The sequence below is a fragment of the Hoplias malabaricus genome, chromosome 3 (assembly GCF_029633855.1).
Source record: "Hoplias malabaricus isolate fHopMal1 chromosome 3, fHopMal1.hap1, whole genome shotgun sequence".
NCBI classification, from domain to species: Eukaryota; Metazoa; Chordata; class Actinopteri; order Characiformes; family Erythrinidae; genus Hoplias; species Hoplias malabaricus.
In genome coordinates, this window is record NC_089802.1 from 50,050,882 (window position 1) to 50,062,968 (window position 12,087).

At 39.4% G+C, this 12,087-nt stretch overlaps 1 protein-coding gene across 2 annotated transcripts in view; it reads right to left on the reverse strand.

Annotated features, from left to right (window-relative positions):
• LOC136691661 (metabotropic glutamate receptor 4-like) overlaps positions 1-12,087 on the reverse strand; it is a 137,508-nt gene that overhangs the window by 46,079 nt on the left and 79,342 nt on the right. For both annotated transcript variants that reach the window (XM_066664338.1, XM_066664339.1), the window contains exon 2: positions 11,590-11,806. In XM_066664338.1, the coding sequence (XP_066520435.1) occupies positions 11,590-11,806 (217 nt within the window). The remainder of the gene's footprint in view (positions 1-11,589; positions 11,807-12,087) is intronic.

Sequence of the window (12,087 nt, forward strand, 5' to 3'; positions counted from 1 at the left end):
GAAGCTGTCTGACATCGACACTACCTGTTGCACCTCGGTGCTGTCAGATTACACATATTTAAATGAAAAAAAAAAAACCAAAACAAAACATAAAGGTTGCTCTGGTAGCTGACATGCTCTATAGAACACATGACATTTTTACTGTATGTGTAGAAGTGCCTGTATCTTCTGGCCTTGATCCCAGCTATGGCATAAGGAAAGATGATGTTTCTCTGGCTTAAGAAAAAGCTTAAACAAGCACCTTGAATTGAGATCAGTGAGTGCGTTTGCTGTCGGTAGGCAGTTGGATGTCTTGCTCTTTAGAATGGATTTGTTCAGACTGCCTTCAAAAGGTTCCATTAACCCTACTCTTTACTGTTTGAAGTTAAAAGAGCTTTTTCCCAGTGCAGTAAGTGGCTTCATTTGGGTGTTTTCCAGACGTATCCATCGCAGTAATGCACCATCTGCTTAATGGGTCACAGATTGCCAACAGCATTCAGAGCTTCCAAAAGTTTGAAAAGAAAAATATTTTTAATAATGATAATGCATGGGGCAGCGATGCTTTATGAATCTAATATTTCAGGCTGAAAGTTATGGCATGTTTGAGTCTTGACAGGAGTGTGTTATTCTTCCTATGGACAATTACTGGCAACTGTACTTGCAGCTAAAGGGTCATAACCATTATGATCTTCATCATCATCTATAGGCAAACTCTGCTTGCTGTAGAAAGTACTGCCAATATTTTTGATGTCTTATTGTTATTACTGTTTAGTTTATAGGCGGAATTTTGGAAAGTAGAAAATAGTTAGAGATCAGACGGGAAAATTCAACAGTTTGGAGAAACTAATATTTATTTATCATTAGTTATTACTAAGTAACTCATTATACACTTAGAATATATTAATTGATTACAAGTGAAATAAATTAGCCACAGCATTAAAGTGCCTTCTAAAAGTCATGCCTTCTAATATGTACTTTAACATGCACCCACTGCTCACAGTGATGTATTAAACTCCACAGAAACTTCATAGGAATTGGTCAACAGAATGAGTCACTCTGGAACAGCTGCACATGAGACTAAAGTCACCATGCTTAATGCCAAGTGTCAGCTAGAGGAGTATGAAGCCCCCTGGCACTAAGCAGAGAAACAGTGAAAATGTGCCTTATAGTGATGTCCCAATATGCAATACACTGGACATGCAGGTGCCTATAAACAATTGGCCATACAGTGTCTGTGAAATTAAAGGAAAGTGTCTTGAAAATCTCAAGGCCCCAGGAAACACTGCACGGTGGAGGAAAAGTGTCATTATCAAACAGTAGATTAATTATTAGATAATTAATAGTATTAACTAATTCGTTCTTATTTTACTTCTTAAAATGAGCAAACACAATCAGTTAATGAGTAATAACTAAATCCTACTATAAAATGAACTAATATATTAATAATGGGCGATAAATTAATTATTTAACACATAATTAATCGGTGACCCTTAATGCAATTAAATTCCTTCATTCCTTCATCACCAGGAACTTTCCACCTAATCCTGATTACATTCTCATTCAGAAGATTATTAAAAAAACAAGTGTGTTAATGGTAATTAAATAAGTGTGTGTGTGTGTGTGTGTGTTTTAAAGAGAGAGAGAGAGAGAAAGAAGCTTCAAACAAACACACACACACACACACACAGAAATGTTACAAAATCTTTGTTCACTATACTGCTGTCAGTTATTTTGTAATAATTGTCGCATTTATTTTTCTTTTGTATTTTTTTGTAGTTATTGTTTCTTGTTGTAATGCTTTGACAATATATTTGTCATAAAAGTCATGCCAATAAAGCTATTTATAAAGAAGAGACAGCAAGAGAGAGATGAAAAAATAACATAAAAAGAAAAGAATAGAAGAAAAGAGAGGGAGATAGAGATAGCATGAGAGAGAGAGTGAGAGAGAGAGAGAGAGAGAGAGAGAGAGAGAGAGAGAGGGAGAGAGAGGGAGAGAGAGAGAGAAGAGAGAGAGATACAGAGATGGTGAGAGAAGACAGAGAGAGGAAATTGCTATTCTGCATATAGTGGAAAGAGGGGTGAATTACCTTCTCCAGTTTAAGGATAATGGGGACTATTACCATCACCTTTCTCAGTGTTGCTCCAGTTTTAGTGCTGGAGAACTTTCTGGGGCTGTATCTTTGAGTCAAAGTAACACAGTGTCAGCAAATCCTGTGCCATAGTCAATTACCCTCAGACACACGGTGAAAAGAGCCAAAGAGAAGACACTTAAAGCATTCAAAAGTTCAAAGACCCAAGCAGAACGTCTCCAACAGCAGACTTTCAATGAAGTCCAATCACTGTCTATTTGAAAGTTCCCCCTCAGGTTTAAAGGGTGATTTTCACTTGAGAAAGTGATAGAGAAGCATTACTAATAGCTCGTATCACCAAGTGGACACTGGTTTCTCAGTCCTACAACTTTTGTTCTGACTTAGGCCAAACTTTTTATCTAATTAAGGTTAACATACTGTGTTTTATTTTAATGAGGTACAATTACTGAGATAGGCAGCAAAATTACTGAGATAGGCAGCTGCTAACGTTCACCACTACATTGGAGAGAGCAGACCAAGGGGGACCAAAAAAAACCCTACATGACAATGGATAATAAAAATTGCGGAAGGAGGCATTAACAAAAATACTACATATATGCAGTTTACAACCAGTATACAAACAAAATAAACAGTGCATCACAGAAGCAGTGGCACCATGCCCTGCTCTTTCACTTGCAAACACACTATGTGCTGCCCAACATCTATGGCATAGGAGCTCACAACACTAAAGGACGGCAGACTGGGTTATTTACTCTGGACGTTGGCCCCTAGACTAAGGGAAAACAAACATGAGCTCTCTGTAGAGTCAGTTGAAGTCAGTTGAAACCTCATCCAAATAAAGCTGACACACCTGCCTTTCATTCCCCCCTCAAAGTTCTCTAAACAAAGGTTGTATTGACATTTTGTTATTGATATAAACCACAATCTTGGACAAGACATTGGTCATCTTGAGCTGGAACTCTGATCAAATTCATGTATAATAAGGTATAATGCATAATTCCGCACATTGGCTTACACTCCATCCAACAATAAAAGGAGGAGTAAAGGAAACCAACTTCAACAAGTGAATTTTGGAGGTCTGTTTAAATACCATATTAAAATATTAACACTGTATATGGTATTAACAGGGGTGGGAGGGGGGCTGGGGCAGCTGGCCAGCTAGGATTAGATCAATGAGCCAACAAGCTAAACGCCATAGCACAGACCGTGTTCCACTGAACGGAGGCTCAAAGCACACACATTTAAGCCTCAATAAAGACTCATATCTTCCAGTACAAAGTCGAAGTGTAGGGTTGTCTGAGTGCGTTGCCTCTTTTCAGCTTCCTTTCTCTCTCTGTTAAGCAGTGCCCCCCACTGCCCCCTCCCTGTGGCTCTCTTAAATGCACATGAATGAGCTTGATTGCCTTGTACTTAACAGACACAGGACAGACATTTGACAAAACAGACACGTCATAATTCTGAAATACCGTCCTCATTTTGAGATACCGTCCACATGCTTAAATACAGCAGTGTACGTTATTACACTTTTATCACCTAACACTAGATTTTGGATTATGGAAGCACACAAACCCACTTTAGGAATCCAGCATGAACATGGAAAAATCACTTTCTTTATATTTATAACTCTTCACAGACATCTGTGATGTTGAAAACCTCCAGTATCATATGCTGACAAAATATGCTATGCACACTGTGGGCACACTCACTATTCTAGCAGTAGATTATCATGTTAAAAACGACACAGCCAAAGTACCTGAATGCGTTGCTAATGAGAGGGTAGGTATAAAATTATTGGGTGCTTAATTTACTTGATGTGCATTTGCACACAGCCTAAAATATTATCAGCAGTGCCAATTTTTGTGTCAGACTTCATGTGGCCCAATGTTTTTTAATGCTGGCCTATTTCTGCGCTAGCCTGATGTTCAGATGTTATTTATCAGTATTTATTCAACACTGGCCTAGAAAGTCACATGATCATTGCAAATGCTTTACCACCTGCAGATATCCTGACTTGATTGAATTTAGCGAGGCCTCTAAGGCTTGTTCGTGTAATGAATTCTAGATCATGTTTAGAGGTGGGCTGGTGCATGCTGGGGCTGGAGATTGCTCATCAGTCAGTGGTGGGCTGCGTGGGCTTCAGGGGGCTGGCAGCCAACAGCCTCCTCCTGCGACGCATATTCACCGCAGTCACCTTTAAAAGTCACCAAATCTATTTTGCCATTTCAGAGATCAGGCCGTCAAGGCTTCTCAGCAGCAGGCACATTATAAATCTGCCCCATTACCGCAGCGCTGAAGATATTTTGAATATTGAGATTCAAAGGGAGTCTGCGGGGCCGAGGGGCGGGGGCTTGCAAGCTGCTGCTGATGCGTTCAAATTGATTAAGAAGAGTCACTTTGTCAAGCGACTAAGTGCTTGAATCTGCCAAGTACTTTTGCGGACACCCACCTCCGCTTAGCCTGGGGGTGACCCATCTATTTGGCCATAGGAATGATGCGTAGTGTAGTATCTATTTGGTCTGTTTATTTTGTTTTGCTGAATTTATATATACATATATACATACACACACAATTTTTATTTAAAATATTTATTGAGCTACACATTGAGATGTAGTGTCAGATGTAGTGGAGCTGTAGAGATTCCTAATGGTTTACTGTGATAATCCATCCCATGTGTGAGAAAACAAACTGTTCAGCATGGCGCTGGCAAGTGCCTCAACACAGGGATTCATTGGTCTTCTTCAGAGAGACAAAATAGGGACTGGTCACTGAAGACAACCCGCTGTCATTCTGAGTAAAAGTGCAAGAAGACACCACTGCAGTCTTTGGCGATGATGACGTGGTGTTAAGGGCAGTCATCATAACTGCATGTAGTCCTGCATCAAGCAGCTACCTGCCAATGGTGCTGGCACTAACAGGATGACTCATGAGGACCATGACAACCCCCCTCAATCTTTTCCAACTGCACAAATTGCTTTCGAACTCTTCTCTGAAACATGTGACCAAGGATGCGACCAACACAACAGTCTGAATGGAAACCATACGCAACAGAATGTCTTTATATAGTCAGTGAGGTGCACAGATAAAGCCAGTAGCATGTCAAACGTGCAGCCGAAGGTGAATTTTGAATCATACGCTTATGTATTTTCTTTCTCTCTCTCTCTCTCTCTCTCTCTCTCTCTCTCTCTCTCTCTCTCTCTCTCTCTCTCTCTCTCTCTATATATATATATATATATATATATATATATATACATACATTTCTTGTGAGGAAAATGTTAGGACACCCTATGCCCTAATAGCTGGTATTTCCCCCTTTGGCTGAAATAACCTCAATTAGAGGTTTCCTACAACCATCTACCAGTCTCCGACATCGACTAGGAGGTGTTTTTTCCCATCCTCCATGCAGAATTCAGCTTTGTGATATTTGAGGGGTTTCTTGAATGCACAGATCACCCCACAGCATCTCAGTAGAAGTAAGATCCGGGTTCTGATTTGACCATTCCAGAACTCTCCATTTGTTACTTTTGAGCCATTCCTTGTGAATTTACTGGAATGTTTGGCTCATGGTCATGTTGCATGGTCCACATTCACTTCAGCTTTAGTTTTTGGAAAGATAGTCTCACCCTCTGATACAGTGAAGAAATCATAGTAGATTCTATGATGTAGAGCGTGCCAGGCCCCTGGTACAGCAAAGTATGTATCTATAACCTTCTTTCTGAAGGCCTCAGAGATCTCTTTAGATCTTGGTATGGTAATACCACTCACTTCAGCAACCAAGGGCAAATCAAACTAATGTTTGAGGTTTAAATAAGAGCCTCCTCCAATGTCCTCTTTAATGATGGTCTAATCATTTGCAGCTGATGTGGTGCATCAGATTCTAAATATAGACATTTTAAACCTTAATAAATGTAGGGTTGTCCTAACTTTTTCCTAACGAAATGTACAATTTTGTTCATTAAATTTTACAACTTGTGTTATTAAGTAATTTCTTCAGTTTTATTTGTTTATTTATATAAGCTCCATCTCTCAATACTTTTCAAATGAAACTCATATATCCATATGTTTAAAAATGATCAAAAAGACAAAGGTTTTCATGAGGTGTCCTAACGTTTTCACATGACTGTACACTTCTCATATCAGCACAACAATCACAACACACACTAACATAACCATCACCATGTCAGTGTCAGTGCAGAACTGACTGAAAAGGGGCAAACAAAGTATGCAGAGCAACAGTTTGACTACACTATCCATCCATCCATTATCTGTACCCGCTTATCCAATTTAGGGTCGCGGGGGGTCCAGAGCCTACCTGGAATCATCGGGCGCAAGGCGGGAATACACCCTGGAGGGGACGCCAGTCCTTCACAGGGCAACACAGACACACACACATTCACTCACACCTACGGACACTTTCGAGTCGCCAATCCACCTGCAACATGTGTTTTTGGACTGTGGGAGGAAACCGGAGCACCCGGAGGAAACCCACGCGGAAACGGGGAGAACACACCAACTCCTCACAGACAGTCACTCGGAGCTGGAATCCAACCCACAACCTCCAGGCCCCTGGAGCTGTGTGACTGCGACACTACCTGCTGCGCCACCGTGCCGCTTTGACTACACTATATATTACTTAATATATTATATTATCACTATTATATTTAGTCTTCATTAACTAATTAATATTATAATTTTTTTTCAATAACAGGCTATTGACATTATTTCAGACCCATGAGTTATCTTCCCACAGTCGAAAGATGGACAGAAACATGTGGATGTTTTATTTTAGATCTTATTTAATCTCTGTAAATTAAAGCTTTTCAGAACTTTCTTTCAGATTAAAAAAAAGTTTTTTATTACATACTATTTAAACTTGTAAAAATGTTCTTTCTGTTGTTTTTTATGTGTTGAAATCACTGTATGAATAAATGATCCAGATAATTATTAGATGCGTTTTCAAAGCTGTGCGAATTGTACTGTTCTGTGAAATGTAGGTGTAATTGTGTCTGCCGGGAATCGTTTACAAATTATAGGAGCAACAAATCCTTGGCCCTTCCTCCCCCTCTTTGTCTGTCCCACTCTTTTCTTCCTCTCTCTCTCTCTCTCTCTCTCCTTCCAAGGCAGATGTGCAAACACTCCTGTGGCTTGAAGGAAGGCTATTAGGAGTGAGCAGAGTGCTGCGGTGTAGCTCATGCTTATTCATATCACACCCTCAAGTCTCCTGCTGTCCACCCAGCGTCCACACAGCATCCCCCCAGCACAGCTGTGGGAAAAGCCTGGACACAAGCCATGGCTAAATAATGGAAAAGAGTCATATTTTTAGCTGCGAGTACAGCAGGAAAAGTGTATACCAGGGAGTAAAATACAGTCGTGATTACATATTTAACGCCTTCATTTCACGGTCTTTAAAATATTTCCTCTCCCCCTCTACCTGATCTTTTCTCACAATGGTTAATGTAATTTCATACGTTTAAGTCAAATTTGCCACCTACTCATTTACCAATGTAGCTCGGAGATTCCATAACACGCTTCGGCTATGTTGTAATTTCTTATTCACAGCAATTTATTATCGCCTCACTGCTGACCCTACCCATGGTCATTCACAGCATTTAAGCTGGACAATTTGCTCAGGTTTTCAGGGCTCTCACTGCAGCTGTGGATACTGCTATTCTTTCTTCTAAGCTTAAGGAAGAGAGTTTATTCAAACTAAATTTTATCTGCAATATCTTTCTGATGAATAAAAGAGAAGAAATATCACACAGTAACATAGACAATAATTTCTATGCACTTATAAAAACTGAAAAAATTGGGGTCAAAACAAGTAGGCAATACCACTTCCTTACAGAAAGGAGACTGGTGTTTAATTCCCAGCTCAGGCAATACTGTAATACCATCCTATGCCAATTCAAATCCTTGGGCAAGACTCTGAACACTATATGACCACAATCTCTATAACATGAATAAAACTTGTAATTCGCTCTTAAAAAAAATGTAAAGATGCCAATTGGCAGCTGCTGGTTCTCTGTATGTTTTTCTGAGACACATATTTTTGCATACCATTTCACAAAAGCTTATGGCTGTTCACAGAAAAGAGCTATAGTTTTCCAGAGGGAAGAATGTGTGGTGATATGTTAACAGAGACGTGGTGTGGGTGGAGTTTTCAAAGGCTTTTGCCTAATTGCATATGAATACTAGAAACCTTAGGGAAAGCAAATGTAAGTGGATTTGCTTTTTTGCTGCTCCACTGAAGACAGGTTCATAACAACAGTGTCTTCTCTTAGGCCTCTCTCATACTAAGACCTGTGCTGTCAGAGTGTAATAGATGTAGTTCTGAATTTGCATTAGTAGAATCAAGCTTTTATTCATGGATTCCTGCATCTGCCCTTTGGCTTCTATCATGAATTATGAATGAATTATGAGTCAACAGGTTTGAGTTCTATTTAAATACAGAGAAAAGCATTTAATGGATCAATCATGCTAATTAAGGCTGGGAATCTCTGGGCACCTCACAATTTCATTGAGTGTTGCTTAATTTTGAGTGATAATAAAAAAAACAACGATTTTCTCCCTTTTCCCTTAAATGACACACACAAACAAGGTATACTGATTGCTAATAGCGATAGCTCATAGCGCCTCCTTTTGGAGAAATGCCATTCTAAATAGACCTTACTTCAGTAAATAATGAGTTCCAGAGATAAACTCGCATGATGATGCTTCAAAATGCAGACATAGTTGTCTGTGGGACACCATTAAGTATTGTATTTAATGCTTTTTATTTATTTATTTTTGCCAAATTTTCACCTCTGTTATTAGTTGTCTTCACTTACAGTGAATCTCCCAAAATTGCATGCAGTGTCATCAGCCTTATCAACACAAACCAATTTGTTCTTAACAATTGAGTTGCTAACTCAATAACACTGAACAGCCCAAAACACTGGGGAAGAATGCAAACTGCCTAGATAAGTCACATGAGCTTAACAGATCCCTGTGCTAGCTAGCACCGTCAGCAGAGAGAGGGGAGAAGAGAGCGAAGCCAATTGTGCTCTCTAGTATTCCTGGGTTTAGAAAGCTGGGACATCACTCTGGATTTAACTAGAAATATTGAGAAGATAGTGTGAACGCTTAGACTGCAGCACCACACAGGAGGTTTTGTTGCTGTGTGCAAGGCTCCAGGTTGTCTCTCTCTATTCCACACTAAGCTTGTTTTGTGGAGAAGTGAGCTCAGGTCAGTACATGGATGAGAAACACTGCATCATGTGGCCCCCTGTGGCAGGGAGAGATGAGTGTATGGAGTTTAAAGGAGCACTCGGCAGACACTCAGTGTCAACAGCAGTAAGTGTGTTTGTCTGTTCCCTACAGCAAATCACCTGAACTTGTGTATCCTGTTAGAAAAGGTACACCAGACCCTGCTCCTGGAAATGTACCAACCACAAATTTAAGCTAAAACGTGGCTCATCCAAACTAACATATGAAGGCCTTGAGCAACATCTGTGCAGTGTAGGCTATTAAAATAGGGAGGAAACTAGGACCTGGAAGAAGACTTCTCCACACACTAGAACTATTATGGAGTTTCTTATTCAGCTTTTTGAGGTCAGTTTATTAGCAGTTTTTTTAAGAGCTACAGCAAAAGGTTTTGTTCCTGCATTTTAATGAGTTCCAAAGTCCTGACAAACAGGAACTCAACCAATTTTTCAAAAGTTCTGCATGATTAAATCGTTACGATCACTCAGAGTGGTGGGTTGTGGCAATGTGCCATTGTAGAGAAACTTGCTGAGTCAGAACATTTCAGTGGAGTGGTGATTGGAACCAGACGTTTAAATCTGTAAAAGCCACCTCACCAGTAGGTATTCGTTGGCGCAAAAATATATTTTAGTGGTGAAATACACTCTGAAGACAGGGAGACTAAATCTTCCTAAAACCTTTTATATTTAGATTTGTAAAAATATTATCAGCATTATCTACAAAAACTAGGCATCAATAGTTTCAATGGTCACTTTGGCATGTAAACGGATTGGCTCATTATAACAGGGATAAAGGCTGAATTTGAATATTTCTGGCCCCTTTCAGCAAATATATCTGAATTAGCAAATGTCTACATTGTACCCCATTTTACATCAAATCGCCCACAGTGAAAAAAGTGCAATTCTCATTTAGGGATCCTTTAAAGCCGTTGTCCATGCACTTTCATACATTTCTAAAGCTAGTGCTAATGCTCCACTACAGATGTCATGGGAATACAGTCGATCAATCAGTCACTCTGTGTACTTACCCATCCTTTTAGCTCATAGCAGGCGGTAGACAGCAATTCTTGACACTTATCTAGTATTGAATTACATCATTATATAAATATGTATTGAAAATAAATGGGTGAAAGCTGTATGATTAAGATTAACAAAAATTTTTGTAGACTTAATTAAAAACACATGGACAGTGGCTTTAAAATTTGCAGTTACATGACATTAAATCCCAATTAACATCCGTCTCCTTGATAGTGAATGTGTAAACATATTTAGCTGTTTGCTGACTTATTTTAACTTATGTCAATGTGTGCATTCCGACAAAAATGGAAACTTTGAGCTTCTATTTATTCTCTCTAAAGAGTGTGATATTTTCTGACAAATTAATTTCCTGACATTAGGAAGATGTTTGCACCACAATATATATTTTGAAACTTCCAAAAAGCCTGGATGAAAAGGTACATGTTCACTCGTAAGGGCTCGGATGCTCACATTTTTATAAAAACTATTCAGAGAGACTAAACCTGGATTTATTTTTTTTTTTTTTGGTTGGTGGCAACAAACAGGCTTCAGCTTGTCAGTCACACTGAGTCTGGAGTTTTGTTGACGGTGGAAGAGGGCCTTGGGCAGGAAAAGCACAAAACTAAATCCACCACTGTGTTCAGTATTCCTCACACATAACAACATTCTTCTTCAAAAGAGCATTTCCTCCCATCACTGTTTGCTCAGTAGGATTTATTCCACAATCTCAAGGAAGGCTAAAAATATAGAAAGGATAGAAATGACCACAAGAAAAAGTCCTGTCTATAAAACCCAGATCCAGAAATTTGGATCCAAATAAAGGCTGAATATCCTTGATACATTTCTTATCTTTAGAAAACAAAAATGATCTGAAGCTAATAGTTGAGATTCATAAATGTCCACCTGCCAATCACATGTTTAAAAAAAATCCTGACTGAAGAGTATTCCATTGGGTTCTTCAAGAGTTAAACTCCATTTTGTTTTCAATCAACACTTAGGTATGAAATAAGAGCACTTCTGCAGTGCTTGGAGAGTGTAAACACAATAATTAATATGATTCTATAAAAAAAATTATTTAGACTTCTCTAAAGGGCTAGAAGGTCCCTCTCTGCACTATTAGACATATTAGCTTATTCTGGCACTATATATAACCATGTTGCTAAGTGTAGAAAACTTAACAGACTAATTACATTATTCCCCAAGTGTTATAAAGTTGAAGGAAAACATAATTTTAAGTATTCCACTTTGAGCACACAGGTACTCACCATCCTCTCTTGATTTCTGGATGAAAGCATCGACACCACTTTCCCCATAATTCCCTTCTGAAGCCACAGTGGAGACGTAATTCCAGCCCATGAACCGAACAATGTCCACCATGGCCTGAGCCTGGTAAGTGTCTGGAGGAACCACTCGAGAGAAGAAGTCGTAGCGGGTGTTGTCACTCAGCTCTGGTGCTGTTGAAGCATAGCTCACCTGGGGGATCTGCAAAAAAATGTGGACAAAAAGTATTAAGTACACAATTCCCCACAAACCCTGCAGCATAGTCCAGGAGCACAATATGGGCGCAAGGTGGTAACACCCTGGAGGGGACGGCAGTCCTTTGCAGTGTGACACACATTCATGCCTATAGACCTATTTTTATATATATATATTTATTTATTTATTTTCTTTAGGAGCCAATGCACCTACCAATGCATGTTTTTAGACTGTGGGAGGAAACCGGAGCACCTGGAGGAAACCTGTGCGGACACGAAGAGAACACA